Here is a 16,640-nt window from a genome sequence, read left to right as displayed (position 1 = left end):
ATTTTCTGTTATGTCAGTTTTAAGTAACAGAATTGCTAAACATACTGTTATCTAAAGTTAGCAATGAACTGTTAGACATCAGTTACGCTGATATGTTTTTGAACTAGATGACTTAATTCATTCATTGGTTTTCTTGTGTGTGACAAAAGGCATTTATCTTAAATTACAACTCTTGTATGATTTTTGTACATTTTTAGCAGGACATTATTTTGTGTTAATACCAATTTGGAAAAAATAGAACATTTGGGAAAATAATTATTTTTAGTGGCCTAAAATACAGACCAATCTGAAATTCTTGGCAGCTGTGATAAAGGAGTAAACTGGTATTCTGTCTACCGGCAGTAAACTGGTTAGATGTTCTGTTCACTGTTCACACAGACTGGTGTGTAGATGTTACACATAGGAGTAAATGGAGGGTTCATGAAAAGGTTAAGAGGCAGGGCATCTTTAAAAAAGGAAAAAAGGAATGTAAGATATGTTTTGTACACATCCTTCACAGGCAGTTGGCTGTTGGTTGGTGAAGGGACATAACTCTTGAACAACTATAGCGTTTCTCTCCCAAAAGGATGTCGTCATCAAATGTTTATTGTGGAGTACATATACCGTATTTCGAAGAAATAAGTGCCCTGCTCTAATAAGCGCCCACGGCGATATTTGCTAATATATTAGCTCACGAACAATCCCAATTAGCTCCCTTTCCAATTGATCAATGTACACAAGACTTATTTATTCGCGTATAATACGCACTCATGTGTTGTATGCACCCTTAATTATTGGCAATTAAATTCTGGAGAAATATATCTCTCGTATATAAACATTTCAGGCTGTCAGCATAAAACACAAAATTTATCTTTCAACTCTTTTTTTTTCTACAAAATAATATTCTGATAAGAGCCCCCTATTTCTAATTTTGAGAGTGCCCTGGGCGCTTATTACGTCAAATACGGTACATGACATTCCTGATGTCCCTTGTGAGGAACTCTGGCACTTATGAACAGTTATGTTCTCATGGATTTATGTTGACCTGATCAGAGGTTGAAACTTGGCCCCAATTCTGCAGCAAATGTTTCAAAAGTTGGAATTAAGAAATTCCCAATTCATGTTTATATAATTATGACCGGTGTTGTGACTTTGCAGAGGTAACTTGTATTTCACTGAAAGCTGGACCAAAAAGGAGGACTTTGCTGTTCTGGTTATTTTTACATTATTACTTTGAATACAATGTTCAAATACAGTGTAAACATGCTCTGAATTTAACTATTTAGAATAGAAGAACTTTAAGAAAATCCCCATTTTGAACAAAATACCAATTGTTTCTAATTGCCTGCAAAGGGCACTTAGTTTGGAATCCGAGATAACTGCCTCTGCTCATGCATCTGTGCATATCATTTTGGGACATGTTGACAAGTCATGTTTTGGAGACCAATTTGTTTCTGCCCATAAGAAACACATTACCATGTTGATTAAAGCCACCTGATTTAAACAGCTGTCATGTCATTGGGGTGTGTGTGAAACATCGTGCTTGTAAATGTAACAGTTAATTTCTACCACTGAACATATGGATGACAATTTAGTCACCGCATCTAACAATATATCCCGACACACTGTATCTTTCCTCTCATGCATGTGTAAAGGCTTTTTAAAGTAGAAAATTAATTTCTATTTAACAAAAACATTCAGCTTGAGAGAAAAATACAGCTTGGGGAAAAATGTTTCCATTATAACTCTTTGAAAGAATCTGCTTCTGCGTAAATGCTAGCAAATATTTAATCACTGTAGAATTGAATATCATGTTTCAACTAGTTTAATGCATTATTGATTATGCGATTGACACCCTGCATTGAAAAGGGTCATATTGACAGCGGATCCAATAAAATATTATATTGCCTTTGTTCAGCATGTTTGGAGAAATCTGCTCAAAAAGTGGAACAGCAAGCCTTTAGATAAAACAACAGAAGAATAACATGAGTAATGAGTTTATTTTAGAATTTGAAACCAATGATTAAATATTTCAAAGAGTTTTTTGCATCAATCCCCATGATGTAAAATCTTTTTAGATTTCGGTAACTCGGATAGGGTGTGAATATAATTGAAGGATTGGTTTGTTGTTGGCCTTGTTTCATGAGTAGCTACAGTTGAGCAATGTTATACATGACTTCTGATAGCATTGATTTTGTTTAATATTTGTGGTATTTTCATAAACTTGATTAAAATTAAAAAATTTGTTTTTAACACTTTAATGATTACCATTAGTAAATATACTATTTTCTTCCAACTCAAATGTGTATATGGAAAAACACAATTTGTTTAATCAAAGCATAAAATTATTTTTTTAATTATTTAAGAATTAGGTTTTGACTCGAGTGGTTATCTTAAAATAGCTGCACTACTTCTGTGTATGGACAACGGCAGTTTCTGTTTAAATCAGAGCATGGGTTACTATGATTTAAAATATAAATATTTCAGATTTATTTCTTGACACTGGGTGACTATCAGAATATTAAATAGCTAATCCTTTAAGTTTAGGGTGTAATGGGCAAGAGAAACTTCTTCTAATATCAGATCATCGATAGACATTGAAACTGTGTCACATAGCTTGTGTTGCTTTGTTCCCTCCTGCATCCCTTGTGTGAAACCAGTGGTTATCACCAGCTTTTGTCATGTAGATTTCAATGGGTCAATTTCCACAGGCGTGAGCTATCGACACTCTAGCCACTGTGTGTGATAACAGGCTTTGTGTAGGAATCAGTTTCTGGCTGTGCCATGTTGCAGCATTCTGGCCATACTATACAGTGGCATGACAATGGAGTGATACAACGACTACAGCCTGTCTTTTGGGATTGTGCAGGATATGCAGTGGATATTGTATGCAATTAAGTGCAATTAAGTGTTGAGAGTTACATGTGTTAGAAGGATGTGCTGACAGATGTCATTGATGCTGGCTGTTGGACTTGTTGAGGTCAGTCTTAATGAAGGCTGTCTTCAGCCCAAATTGTAAGTAAATACGCACTGGATTTTTATATACTCATTGTACCTTATGATAGATTGACTTTAATCTTGATGATGCTATTAAATATTACAACATTTAAAATAAACACTCTCTTCACAGTTGATAAGGAAGATAACTATTTCATTGAATATTGATTGTACCTGTTTGAAATTAGGTATTTATGTCAAAGAGTCCTTGTTGTTACCTTATTAAAAAAGATATATATGTGTATAAAGGGGTCTTGAAAAATATTGTACAGCAGAAAAAGTGAAGATTCCTTCTTAAGAATTTAATTCAAGGGGCCATTGTTATAACACTCATGTGAAACGTAGATTTAGGTCATCCTTAGATTAATATTCTGTCTTATAAAACCTCTATTATCTCACTTAATTTCTAAATATATATTTATTGGGATAGGTTTTGGAGAGGAAATCTCCCAAACAGTATGTTGTAGCTGACAATGAGTGGTATGTGTCACAAGGAAGTATAATAATGTTTGTAAGATTTTGATGTTCCAGTATATATCGGGACAAAAAAATTCTTTATGTAAATATTCATAAGAACAAACACACTTCAGTGTTGCCATGTTAGAAATTGCTTTGAAGAAGCATGATTTCATATGGAACATAGATAATAAATATTCATAATTTGGGTAAATATGAATTTGATGGGGCTTCATTCTATCTTGTCCCAAATTCTTGCATTTACAAGTGATTTAAGCAAAGGTATTCTACTTGCAGAAAAAAAAACTGTGTGAACTCATTGAATGAATTCATGTGTTAGTTACACTGCAATTGGGACAACAGGGTTGTGATTATAAATTGTGGAGGGTTCTTTGTTCAGATCTGAGAGCCATATTGATTTTTGATCCAACTAGCTATTAGTCTCATAATCAAAGCGTGCCAGGCCGTCACAATAAACTACTCCTTTAATTGGGCAACAGATTGCATTCTTAACTCAAGTGAAGATCTAATCCGATAAACAGCAGTATGAAGTAATTTGAAGTTTATTTTTTGTATATCTTGGAAGATAAGGGTTTAAATGGTAGATAAACAATCATTCTATGAATTTGGAAAATATACGATTCTGATTGGACAATCAGTGGTTTTAAATCTCAGTAACAGCTTCTGATTGAAACAACTAATATGATGACTACATCACCACGGAAGTAGTAATACAACTTTTTTCTCTATCAATTTCGGTATACACTTTATAAGACAGTGCTGATCAATCGGCAAGCACGTTGAGATTTTCACTGGGACGTGTGTTTTGTGTGGAGAGTTAAAAGTGCTGTTTGCGGGAAATGTCCGCTTTGTACTTCATCTGCTATGCGTTGGACTTGAATAGAACTTTTGACAGCACTTTGTGTTTATTTAGATACCTTTTTGACTCCATAAAGTGCTGTCACTTGTTCACAATGAATTACATATATTTATAGCATCTGTGTCTTCAAGCGATCCAAAATAATTAAGCAACATTTTCTATAGCATTTTGAAAGCTGGAACAAATATTTTATAATCTTGTTTTCTGTCCAAATAGTGGTGTAGAAAAGAGGCAGTTTTTGAGTCAGATGTAAATTTTAATTAGCTCCATGTTTGTAGGAAGTTGTTTGACACTTGTGGAGCAGGTGGCTGTATCACATGCTGCTTGTTACAACATGGGAGATAATTGCTAGGAACTGAAACCTTAATTTCAGTAATCATAGGAAATGGGTTAATGGTAACAGTTGCCTTCTAATGCTCAATTAGCACATGTATCAACACCAGGGTAATTACTCACAGCTACAATTATAGGAGCTGTCAACATTGATATTGTGGAATAGTGGCGGTATAATGATACAGGGCTTTGCTTAAGGATGCATTCTGCTTCAATATTACGATACAGGGCTTTGCTTAAGGATGCATTCTGCTTCAATTTTATGATACAGGGCTCAGCTAAAGGATGCATTGTGCTTCCATATTATGATACAGGGTCTTTGCTAAAGGATGCATAGTGTGTCGATAAGAAAAATATATAAGAAATGTGAGGGTACTCGCATACAAATGTTACTTTGAATGGTGACAATTTTCTCCTAATTTTTAGCCGATCATCTAATAAGCGTACATTCAATTTTCATTCTCAGCTCCCTAGGGAGTACACAACCCTTAGTAAGCTGTCTCTGCCATGCTAGGTTGTGTATTCACATTTCCACCCCGTCTCACCAGGTACCACATGTTAGGTTTCAGCACAACCATTTGCAGCACCATAGACGACTGGGCCACTCGTCCCTTCCAACTGGTATACGTAAGAGTGGAATATGTTAAAATCACACCCCAACTGTAATGAGCTCCCAACTGTCTCATATAGTCTCATGATGTTTTCTGTATAAATATTATTGGCTGTTACAATAATACCACCTATATGTGGAACATACCTGCAAGAGAAGTGATATTTTGAATGTACAGTCTCATATGGGCCACGTAGTGTTTCACTCATCCCACTAATTGGCAAGGTAATGTTTTTTTGTCTCTCGTTTTTTTGCTCTCACCTGTGGTAAAAGCTGAAAGCCAAGAAGAAGCAGCACACCTGATAGGTGAAGGTATGTGATGGGATAACGGACAGGGTTACGCGGAATCGCGAAGTACCAACCGAGGGAGTAGATGGGTTGGGGAGTTTTGTCATGCATATTTCTTTACCCACAGGAACCCATAAGAAAGTCAAATGTTTGATGTGCAAGCCAATTATGAACACAGCACGCTGTATCCAGGAACAATGCTTGTGGCGAGCTGAGTATATGCTAACAACATATATTCTATTTAAAACTCTCCTGAAATCAGCAGTGTCCTGATGTGAAAAAAAAATACCTTGGATGAGACCCTTTCCTAAAATGAATTGCATAGGAATTATAACTGCTCTGAATATTGAGTGCTGCAGAATTATTTTCTCTGAAAATGATCAGTTTATTTTAATTTTACAGATATGGCACCTAAATTGAAGTGTACATGTAACCATTGGTATATTAACAGCCCTTACAGAGCTTATGATCACTTGCTAAAGGTACTAATATCTTACTGAAATGTTGCTTTAGGATTATTAAGAAAGTGCAAAGTTGAAAAATATATTGCACAGTACTGCGACTTAGCCACCAGTCCGAATCCGAGTCAAGTAAAATCACTATCTGTTTAGTAAGCTCTCTCATTATAGCCTACCATTTTCGATGTAATAAGCGCCCAGGGCGCTCCCAAAATTAGAAATAGGGGGCTCTTATTAGAATATGATTTTGGTGAAAAAAAACTAAAGTTGAAAGATCATAAATTTCGTGGTTTATTCTGACAGCCTGAAATGATACAAAAGAAAAGTCTGTGCGTATTGTACACAACAGATATATTCTCAGATGTTAATTGCCCTTAATTAAGGGTGCATATAACACACGAGTGCATATTTTACACGAATAAATAAGTGTACATTGATCAATCGAAAGGGGTGCTAATTGGGATTGTTCACGAGCCAATATATTACTATTAGCAAATATCGCTGTGGGCGCTTACTAGAGCGGGGCGCTTATTACGTTGAATACGGTATGTATTAACATTAAAACCTGTAAAAATGTTGCCAACAGATGAGTTCTGTCAAGTAGACACAAACATTACAGATTACATCCTTTGAAAACAGTGACTTTAACCACTAGTCCGAAGTCTAGTGAAGTCTCTTCTAGTCGAGATCAGCTTACTAGCCATCTGTAAATTATTAAGAAATACAAGTTCTAGCTAGTAATAGAATAGTATTGTCCCAAACTGTGACAATCTACATGATAGATTTTATGACAGTCACAGCTAAGTCCCTGAATGAGAGAAAGCAACTTGTCACTGCTGAAAATAAACACCTCACTGATAAATATGTGCAAAGTGTGCAAGGTTAATGTGCAAGACTTAAGGTTTAACTCACCTCACCAGGGTTCAGGTGATTATGCTGGCAGTATATGAGTATGCGAGACTAGGATTATGTTCCAGGAATGTGCTGAGGACATATAATAGACACAAAAATGTTGTAAGTTTGAAGAATGTGTGAAATTTGTTTCTCTGCCAGAGTCTGAGATGGAGAGCTATCCTTTTGATCAGAAACATATGTGCAGTATTATCACTTGGTGTTTAACTGAACCTTCTCATGCAATCTTTTTGTACCATAAACCGTTATCAATGGAATGTAATTTTTCAAATTGTGTTGCTAACTTAAAATGTGAATTACGGGCATGTTTTTAAGACACATAACATATACTTTTTCTATGTACATATATATATTTCCATATCTGATGTAAAATGTCAACAGAATACTATGTAAGCTTTACATAGGCAGAAATAACATTCATGTATTTTGTACCAAGTACCTGAGATTTATCTGGACCTCCTCATAGGCCGTTTGGCCCAAGGTTGACAGCAAATGTCCTTATTCTTGTAACATATGTTATTTTTGCGATTACACTTCCTAAGTAAAGTACAAATTCTAGTACTTTTGGGGGTGGAATCTTATCTGGGATTTGAACCCAAACTCTCAGAGTAAGGAAACTAAATGCCAGCACACAAAGTCAACAACCTAACCCACTTAGCCACCGAGGCTTCAACAAATACGGAAGTCCAACAATTGGTAGTCTGGATCACTGACTTTGTGTACCCCACCCAATTCATGTTAAAGAAGTTATACCTGGTGTTGGTCAAGCGGACTTGTATTTCACAGATAACAGGATCAATCGAAAAGAAGATGCTTTAATGTTTTACTAAAATTTCTCTGAAATTAAGAAGATAAGAATTTTAAAAAACCCATCCCAGTTTGGAACAAAATAGCAATAGTTTGCCAATTTTCTTACCAAGTGCACTTAGTTTGGATTCCTAGATTATATTATCCTGAGGAAATGAGTATGACTGAGAGATATAATAACTCGAACTACTGCTTGAACTTTCAAGAGATTAATGTTATCTGAAAGTGATACCTGTTATATATGAGGAAGGCTTCACTGATTATTAGATAAGAACTTGGTACAAGATGAACTCATAAATTTGCAAGGTGAGTTGTTACATATTGCTTATATTCTTCCACAGCCTGACAACCTTGACTGAGATTTTCCATCTTGATAGATCTCATCTGTGCTAAATTATTTTTGAGGAAGTGAGATATTCTGTAGAAGGATGTAGTTTCTTAGAATATTGTTAGTTCCCTGATGTGGCTGGCCTGTGGTCAGACATGGTGGCCATGTTTAGAAACCCATTAGTGGCTATTAATCTGCCATCTTTTTTCAAGTTGTATTGGAATTTGGCATAAGTGTAGTTGGTATTGATTGACTCAAGAAACCAAACATGCTTATTTAGATTGGAAGGGGTGGTCGGGTAGCCTAGTGGTTAAAGCGTTCGCTCGCCACGCCGAAGACCCGGGTTCATTTCCCGAAATGGGTACAATGTGTGAAGCCCAGTTCTGGTGTCCCCCGCCATGATATTGCTGGAATATTGCTAAAAGCGGCGTAAAACCATACTCACTTACTTACTCACTCTTTAGATTGGATGGTCAGTTTTCGATCAGGGTTCATCTGATACGACTTTTCTATTGAGGTAGCATCAGGTCTTGACACAGAGAGGTATCATATTAGAGTAAATGATCTTGTTTTGGTGAGATTGGTTTTCAACGTTATTTACACTCGGGTGCTGACAATAACATCATGATGATTACCCTGGTGGCCAACAAGCCTGTCGGTGTGATGCTGTGATAACATCCCTGTGGGTATTCCGGGTAAGAAAAGGCCTTCAGCAACCTGTGCTGGTCATAAGCCGCTACTAAATGGATCAAGTGGTCAGGCTCGCTGACGTGGTCGGTCCTTGTAACCCAACAGTGTGGATTGTTACTCACAATATCGATCATTGGATTGTCTGGTCCAGACTTGATTACTTACAGGCCACAGTCATATTGCTGGAATAATGCTCAGTACGGCATTGAACAGAAAAACAAACATATTATAATATCATGAGATCACTGGTTTGCAGAAATCAAGACAGGTTTCAGTTTTCATGACATTGTTTAAACATTATTGACATAGATTCATTTGGTTGATTGGTTGGTTGGTTGCCTGGCTAGTTGAATGGCTGGTTGAATGGTTGGCTTGCTGGTTGGTTGGTTGGTTGGTTGGCTGGCTGGTTGAATGGCTGGTTGAATGGTTGGCTTGCTGGTTGGTTGGTTGGTTGGCTGGCTGGTTGAATGGCTGGTTGAATGGTTGGCTTGCTGGTTGTTTGGTTGGTTGGTTGGTTGGTTGGTTGGCAGATTCCATATGCAGCCATTGATTCAGTTCTTCAATTCATGTATTGGACGTCACAGAAGAGAAGGACAAGGAATCATTAGAACAGTAAGTGCACATGCAGCATGTTTATGTTGTGTGTTTATGTGCTTGTGTGTATGTGTATATTGTTGTGGCTGGCAGTCCCTTGGAAATCTCTGGCACGCAGCCAGCTTTGATAGACTTTCAGTATATCAGATAAGTCCGCAGGAGGGTTATATATCCAGGACCGATCCAACAACATGGCTCTTATCAGGGTCAGGTGCAAGTCCTGATTTCACTTGGGTGGCGCCATAATGGTCTGACTTTAAACTTTTAAATTTGAATTACCGCAAGCCAGAATTAATCTTAGTTAAATTGCTTATGGTTTAAAGGTAGCATCATGAACATGATAAAGTCAAACATGAGACTGTTTGCAGATTTGTCCGATACTTTTTGTAAACAATTATGTGCCTTTAATTTTTAGAAAATATTTGTTTTAATGATGTTGAAGTAAAGTCACATTTTATGTTGTATCTGTTTGGGATGGTGTTGCAGATATTTATCTGTTGCTTTTGTGTAACAAATCTGTGCCTCTAGTTTAATTAGAGAAGTGTTTGGATGATGTGTCATATATTTTGATAGGTTATGATACCATGTTGATGAAGGTGAAGGATACAGATGAAGGTGAGAGAAGTTCTGTGAGTGCTGAAGATAAGAACGGGACTTTACATTATCATGTTTAGCGTGCAGCGTGCGGATTCTTTAGGGCGTGTGTAATTAGTCAGTTAGTGCAGCCGGGCTGTGGTAGATTTGATTTGAATGTTGCTAATCCCATAGGGAACCTTACACCTGTCAGCGGTTGAGAATGGTAAGAAACGAACTGAACATGCAAAGTAATTTTGCAACATTTTGCACATATCAGAACCTCAAACAGGTTATGGTGTCCATACTAGAAACATAAACAGTTTGGGTTTCGGTATGATCCTGTGTGTCATTTTGTACACATCGAAACCTGAGGCCATACTAAATTTTTCCGGAGAACTACAGATTTTAAAATTGAAAAATTTGATTGGTGTGTTGGGGAAAAAAATATTAAAATGCATTGTTCAGGATTTTTTAAATCATTTTAAAGTTTGATTTGGATCGGTAGGTGATTCCAAACATTAAAATTCTTTGGCTGGTTTTGGTGTCCTTATAATTATTATGAACCTAAAATCTGACAGTGGCATTTCAGTGTTGTGGATTGATTGGTCTGACCGTTGATTAGGGTTTAACATATGTAGAAAATACTTGTCATTTAGATTTGATTTTCCCCCAAATTTTCATCTTTAGGGTCGACAGATCTGTATACCAAACAAAAGATATGTAAAGCCTTAGATAGGTTACAATATCTGCACTAAAAACATCAACAGTTTGAGTTTTGATATACATGTATTCCTGTGTCTGAAGTATTTTTGTAGTAAATAAAGTATCCAGCAAAGATGTTCATATGTTTTCAATGCCATTTTGATTGCTCTCAGGTGTATCTTTAAAGACAACAGTATTAAGTCTTCTACTCCACCTGGATATGGAAATAGTCAACCATCTAAATGTTATACTCTGCTACAGTTAGGCAATGTGATATTTTTTATGAAGAAAATAATGTTGGAAATTAAGGATTAAAGTTAAGGCCCTGCACAATTTTCATCAATATCAGTCCTTTGTTAAACAAATAGGAGTTGATGTGTACAGACAAGTATTTCAAGAGGCTGTTCCAAATTAAGGGGGATTTATGGGGTCCTTGGGGTTTCTCTTGTTGTTTTTGAGTAAGTTAAAAATTAACGTCGCATCAGCATTATTTCAGCCAAATATTGACTTATAGTATTTGAATCTGGGGACCTTGTTAATTTATAACATTAGGTCTGTGACAAGGACCTTTTGACTTTCATGCTTAATTTTGAACACAATGTTTTTACATTCAGTTTAAGCTTGGCTCAGTGCCCCCCTCGTATACACCCTCTGTGGTTACCTCGGGGATGGGGGATGGAGGAAGGGCAGCATCTCGTCATGTATGTAGACAGACAGGGGTGAGAGTGAGGCTTCATTCACGGAGTTGCCCATGCTGTTGCACACATGGATGCCATGTTGTCTGCAAGTGTAGTACTACACCAGTGAGTTGGTCAGCACCGTTGTGTGGAGAGTTCTGACTGTTTCATCTCAGAGGATAACATAGGTGTGTTGAAGTTTTCGAAGTTGGAGAAATGCTTTCATCTTTTGTGAAATCTGTCGATGAGTTAACCATGTGATTTGAGTCACTGGACTTTTGGTGGATTCAGCAACCAAGTTTCTGTGAAGGTATTTCTGTCGGCATTAGTTTTTGTGGATTCCAACTTTGGATCAGTTTAATATGGATTTTGTTGTGATCATTCCGAGATTGGTATGTCAACATGATGATGTGAATAACCTGTCTTCAACCAGTGTGTGATGAGTTCTGTGACTGGCCGCTATGTTATGTTTTGGTGTATCAGGTATCAAATTGTGTGTGATGAGTTCTGTGACTGGCCGCTATGTTATGTTTTGGTGTATCAGGTATCAAATTGTGTGTGATGTGTTTTACATGTTGTCTGATTCAACTGTCAGCGACCTCCATTTGGTAGCAAGTTTTGTTGTGCTGAGGGAGGTCTTGAGGTTCCTGATAATGAAGCAGGAAAGATTTCACTGCAGTAACAGACTTGACATGTAGTTGTACCATTTTGCTAGAATCTTTGGTGTGCTTGATGTAACTAAACTGGAATAGAAGTGACACTGTATTCAGGTAGTATTGTATCATCTAAGCTCTATATGTCAGTTCGAGATACTGGGATCTTTGAGGTTATGACATTAGGATCCATGGATCCACTACAACTATGATATTCAACATGAGGACCCTTTGACTTTCACGCATATTTTCTAAAACTATATGTGATTGCCAGGTCTATCAACTGTTATTCTTGAACCTACAACAATATTTCAATATTTCCTATGAGACTGAAACTGTAACCGTTGTTGCCTCAGCATTTTGTTTAAGATGTATGATCAGATAGATCTAGATACAGTGAGATACATAAGGAAGAGAATTTATGGATGTCAACTTCTTTATTATGAGGAACGTTTCAGCAGGTGAAGGAGTAAGTATATACTCCGAAACGTTGTGTTCCTCATTATAAAGAAGTTGACACCCATAAATTCTCTTCCTTATGTGTATCACTTCTAAATGCCATTCATAGACTTGAGTAAGAAACATTCTTTAAAAAAAGTTTTAACTATACATTCTCAAGGAAGATGTTGCAATGAGATCCATGAAATCCAACATATTACATCTAGCAATGATAGATATCCAAGGTTTGTTTGTGAATACAGAGTAAATCATTTGTTGTGGAACTGTAGAAGAATTTCTGGATCAGAAACCTCGATTTGAAAATGAATTCTGAAAGTGGAGGAGCTGATTTTACCTAATGTCTCTGTAACATGCGGGGCCCCTTCTTCAGTTGGTATGTCTGATGACTTGGTGCCACTGTTACCATCAACACAAGTGGACCAGGCCAGATCCCACATGTGAATTTCTCTTCCCTATCATCACTAGCAGATAGCTGTTTATGGTTTTTCATTATGGGGCTATATCCTGGTAGGTGAGTTTGTGTAGCGCTGTAATTTGCTGTGCAAAGTTGTGTTAGGCTTGCCAGATTCCTTTTTCAACACAAAATTTGGGAAAATAGACATGGACAATTGGTTTTTGTTATTATGAAGAAAATACAAACAATTTCGTCATTGGCCCAAGGCAGAAATCATGCACATTGATTTGATGTATTGAGGTGTTTTTGTATAAAAATAAGGGATGTGGGGTAGCCTAGTGGTTAAAGTGTTCGCTCATCACGCTGAAGACCCAGTTCAATTCCCTACATGGGTACAATGTAGGAAGACCAATTCTTATGTCCCCTGCCGTGATATTGCTGGAACATTGCTAAAAGTGGCTTAAAAACATCTCCCTCACTCACTCACTCACTCACTCACTCACTAGCATGAAAAATAACCAGTAGAACTTCATTACTTACTCTGATAGTGTTTTATCTTATCATCTTTGAAATTTCAATTTTACATAGCTGTCCAGATGATTTTGGTCCTGTTTTGTATTTAAATAATGCACATGTGTGCTACTTCAGCATTATTTATTGCCTTGGTTGTATATGTGAAGAGATTTATAGGCTGAGAAGTATACAGTAATGCCACAGCCACCTGCAGGAGGTGATGATTCTCACTGACCTAACTGAACACCCCTCCTTTCACTGATGGGCCTCTCATTGGTCGTCTCAGGTGGGATGTCCAGTCTTTGTGCTGGACTACTTGAAGGAATGCTCTGAGAATTGAGGACCTTTAGCTCAGGATGTTCAGAGCTCCAGATAAGCTTTTGGTATGTGGGTATTTTACCCATGCATTTTAAAATCATTGGGTGTCAGTAATTCTATCTGGGTATTCAAATTTCTCTTACCCACTAGTTTTTACGCATGTGGGTATTTAAGTTAAATATTTAAAAACACTATTCATCTAGTCCCTGCAAACTGGTGTCGTGTGGGTTCGAGAGCCTTATAGGACTCAAAAATACCACGATACTTCCACAAGAAAGTGTGATGGCAAATGATCATGATGTAACTGTCATCGTGGAGTTTGGCAAGGTTGACGGAATGCCCGTTTATAATTTCAAAATAAGTTGCTGATTTGCTAATCGAATACGCAGGGTTACTTCACAATATTTTGATGATACGCACAAGTTTTATTTTTGTAGCGTATCTGTAATGTTCGTTGCGTATTTGATACGCTTGGATTTTAGTTTACTGCGTATTTCTGCATTTCTGATGCGTATTTTACGCAGATACGCAGCTTATCTGGAGCTCTGGATGTTCATCCTGGCAGGTTCTGAATACCTTTACAATCATGTAGCTCTAGCTTCTACTCATTATTGTCTTGCCTGTGATAGTCTTGGTAGCTTTCTTGCTAATTTCCCTAATCAGCTTTCCCTAATTTCTCAGATTTCAATACTTAATTGGAGTGAGTTTTACGCAGCTTTTAGCAATATTCCAGCAAATGGGCTTCACACATGACTACTTGGATCAAAGATATTCATCATTACCTTGAAAGAGGAATTCTTTTACTGGACAAGTTTGTAGATTTTTTATTGTTAACAAATATTTCATGGTAAATTTACAAGTTACCAAAGTCTTGATTCACAATTTCAAGAGTGTGGGTTTTTCCCCGTATTGGAATGAGTTGTGGGGAAGATATCATTGGACCTGCATCGTCTGACATCTGTAGTCATGTTTCAACAGATATGGAAAATTAAACTTGCTATTAAAGACGTTAGCCATATCCAGGTCAAAACAGTGCATTGGAAAACATGAGTATTTCAAGCATCACATATAACCAGCCTGCTGATGGCTCAGACGTCAAGGATAGGAATCCTCCCCAGCACTAGTCACTGAAACATCTGAGGACTTGGTGAAACTGGCTCCCTTATTGTGAGTGATGGGAGAGGCTGTCTGGGCCAGGATGTCAAAGTGAATATGTTCAACTCCGCCTTCAAAATTTCAGTTTTCCCTGAAACCTTTCTGTAACTGACAAACGAAATGCATAGCCATGTTTTCACATCTGGGTGCTGGCATTATCCAGATGGTTGCACCATATGTAATATGTAATCAGTGTGTAATTTGCCTGTGTAGGTTTCTAGCTTGTTGGTGCTAGGTGTTGGTTGAAGGGGCGTACCTAGTGTTGCTTGTTTACAGCCTTGGGTCAGTGTTTGATGTTGCAGGTTTAAATATGGAGTTTTAATTAGCGTTTGTTTGACTTTTGACAGCTGGCATTTGATAAAGGCAGGTTAGGTTTGGCTTGTGTACCGTACTCAGTCTAGATCTATATTTAATAGACTGGTTTTGTCTGTGATAGTTGTTTTGAAATAGTGGTCTTCATTCGAAGGTACTCATGTGTCAAATTTAGTTCATCTCTTGGTCAAGAAAAGGATATGTTTTTTCAAATTGAAGGAATCTGAATTTTGATGTCAATTTATATCTTTTTCAACAGGAGTGTAAACAAGTTGTGAAGAAAATATCACAAGGATTAAGTCCATCGGAATACTTAAACAATTAAGCCTGATATGAAATGTGATATATTCCCATATTTGGGGATATTAACAGTGATGTGACAGAGGATGTTGTGTTAAATGCTTTGGGAAATACTGTAACATTCAATGAGTGACAAGACAAGAGCCCTGGTATTTGTATCTGGGTATTTCATGAACTGATTGAACAATGATTATCATTGACAAGCCGACGTCCAAGACTGTTGCTCGAATTAAGGCCAAGTTTGAGTGTACAAAACTTGCTGTTTTCACGTAAGTATTGACAAACAATATGTGACGTGTATGTGAATATGTGTTTACTACCTATGTTTTGCATGGTGTGTAACAAAAAATATAAATGAGGTTCATCTATTGATGTTGTGTTGGTTGAGATTGTGTCAACTGAAGCTATTCAGCAAATTGGTAATATGAAATACATCCTTTTTAAAAATCAGACAGCTTTTCAAGAGCAGAAAGAATATTCTAAATGGAAATATTCTTGGATCGTGTATTTATGTCAACAGAGGTTGTCACCATTATCTTTGAAGAGTAGTTCATGTCCTCCCTCCAGGCCTTCAACAACATTCAATATCACTAGTGATATCGGTTTTTATTATTTGGATGGGTTCCTGCACAACAGATAAATCTAAATCATTTTTTGACCGTCAAACATGTTTGTCATTTATTAGTAATCAACTGAAAATTAATGGAAATATTGAACCAAATTGAATCATCTGTGAGTCAGAAATCAATGCTGCTTGTATTCAGTCCAATACTTCTCTGTCTGGACTGTGAGCTGTCAGGAAGCCATTCTCAGAAGGTAGGAGACAGGATGTGTATAGCTAATTGCTTGATGCCACAATCTGCCCATAATGTCTGACAGCTATTTATCAAGCTATGGAGGAACAAGATGTGTGTCAGCAATACCCGGCATGGAAATCAGCTATATCATGATAAAGAAGGGATTCTATGTCTAATGTTTTAGAAGGGACATCATGGCAAATGCTAAAGAAGGGACATCTTGCCTAATGTTTTAGAAGGGACATCATGTCTGATGTTGAAGAAGGGACATCTTGTCTAATGTTTTAGAAGGGACATATTGTCTGATGCTAAAGAAGGAACAGCTTGTCTGATGCTAAAGAAGGGACATCTTGTCTGATTTTAGGGAATGGACATCATGTCTAACATTTATGAACAGACATTGTTGTCTGGTGCTACAGTCTGCATGATCTAAAGGAGGGACATCGTGTCAA

General features: G+C 37.0%; 1 protein-coding gene across 8 annotated transcripts in view; it reads left to right on the top strand.

The window, feature by feature from the left end:
• Positions 1-16,640, top strand: part of LOC124151570 (neurabin-1-like) — a 116,089-nt gene that overhangs the window by 43,873 nt on the left and 55,576 nt on the right. Inside the window, exons 1-2 of one of the 8 annotated variants that reach the window (XM_048381909.1) lie at positions 11,357-11,475; positions 15,351-15,660. The exons of 6 other annotated variants lie outside the window; for them this stretch is intronic. In XM_048381909.1, the coding sequence (XP_048237866.1) occupies positions 15,578-15,660 (83 nt within the window). In that variant the 5' untranslated portion in view covers positions 11,357-11,475; positions 15,351-15,577. Of the gene's footprint in view, positions 1-2,914; positions 2,995-11,356; positions 11,476-15,350; positions 15,661-16,640 lie in introns of those variants that run through there. One more of the 8 variants, XM_048381911.1, reaches the window with a different exon arrangement.

Source organism: Haliotis rufescens, unplaced genomic scaffold (genome assembly GCF_023055435.1).
Source record: "Haliotis rufescens isolate VD_foot unplaced genomic scaffold, xgHalRufe1.0.p SCAF_4, whole genome shotgun sequence".
Classification (NCBI taxonomy): Eukaryota; Metazoa; Mollusca; class Gastropoda; order Lepetellida; family Haliotidae; genus Haliotis; species Haliotis rufescens.
The sequence above is the reverse complement of the archived record's forward strand: the minus strand, read 5'-3'. Positions and strand labels throughout refer to the sequence as shown.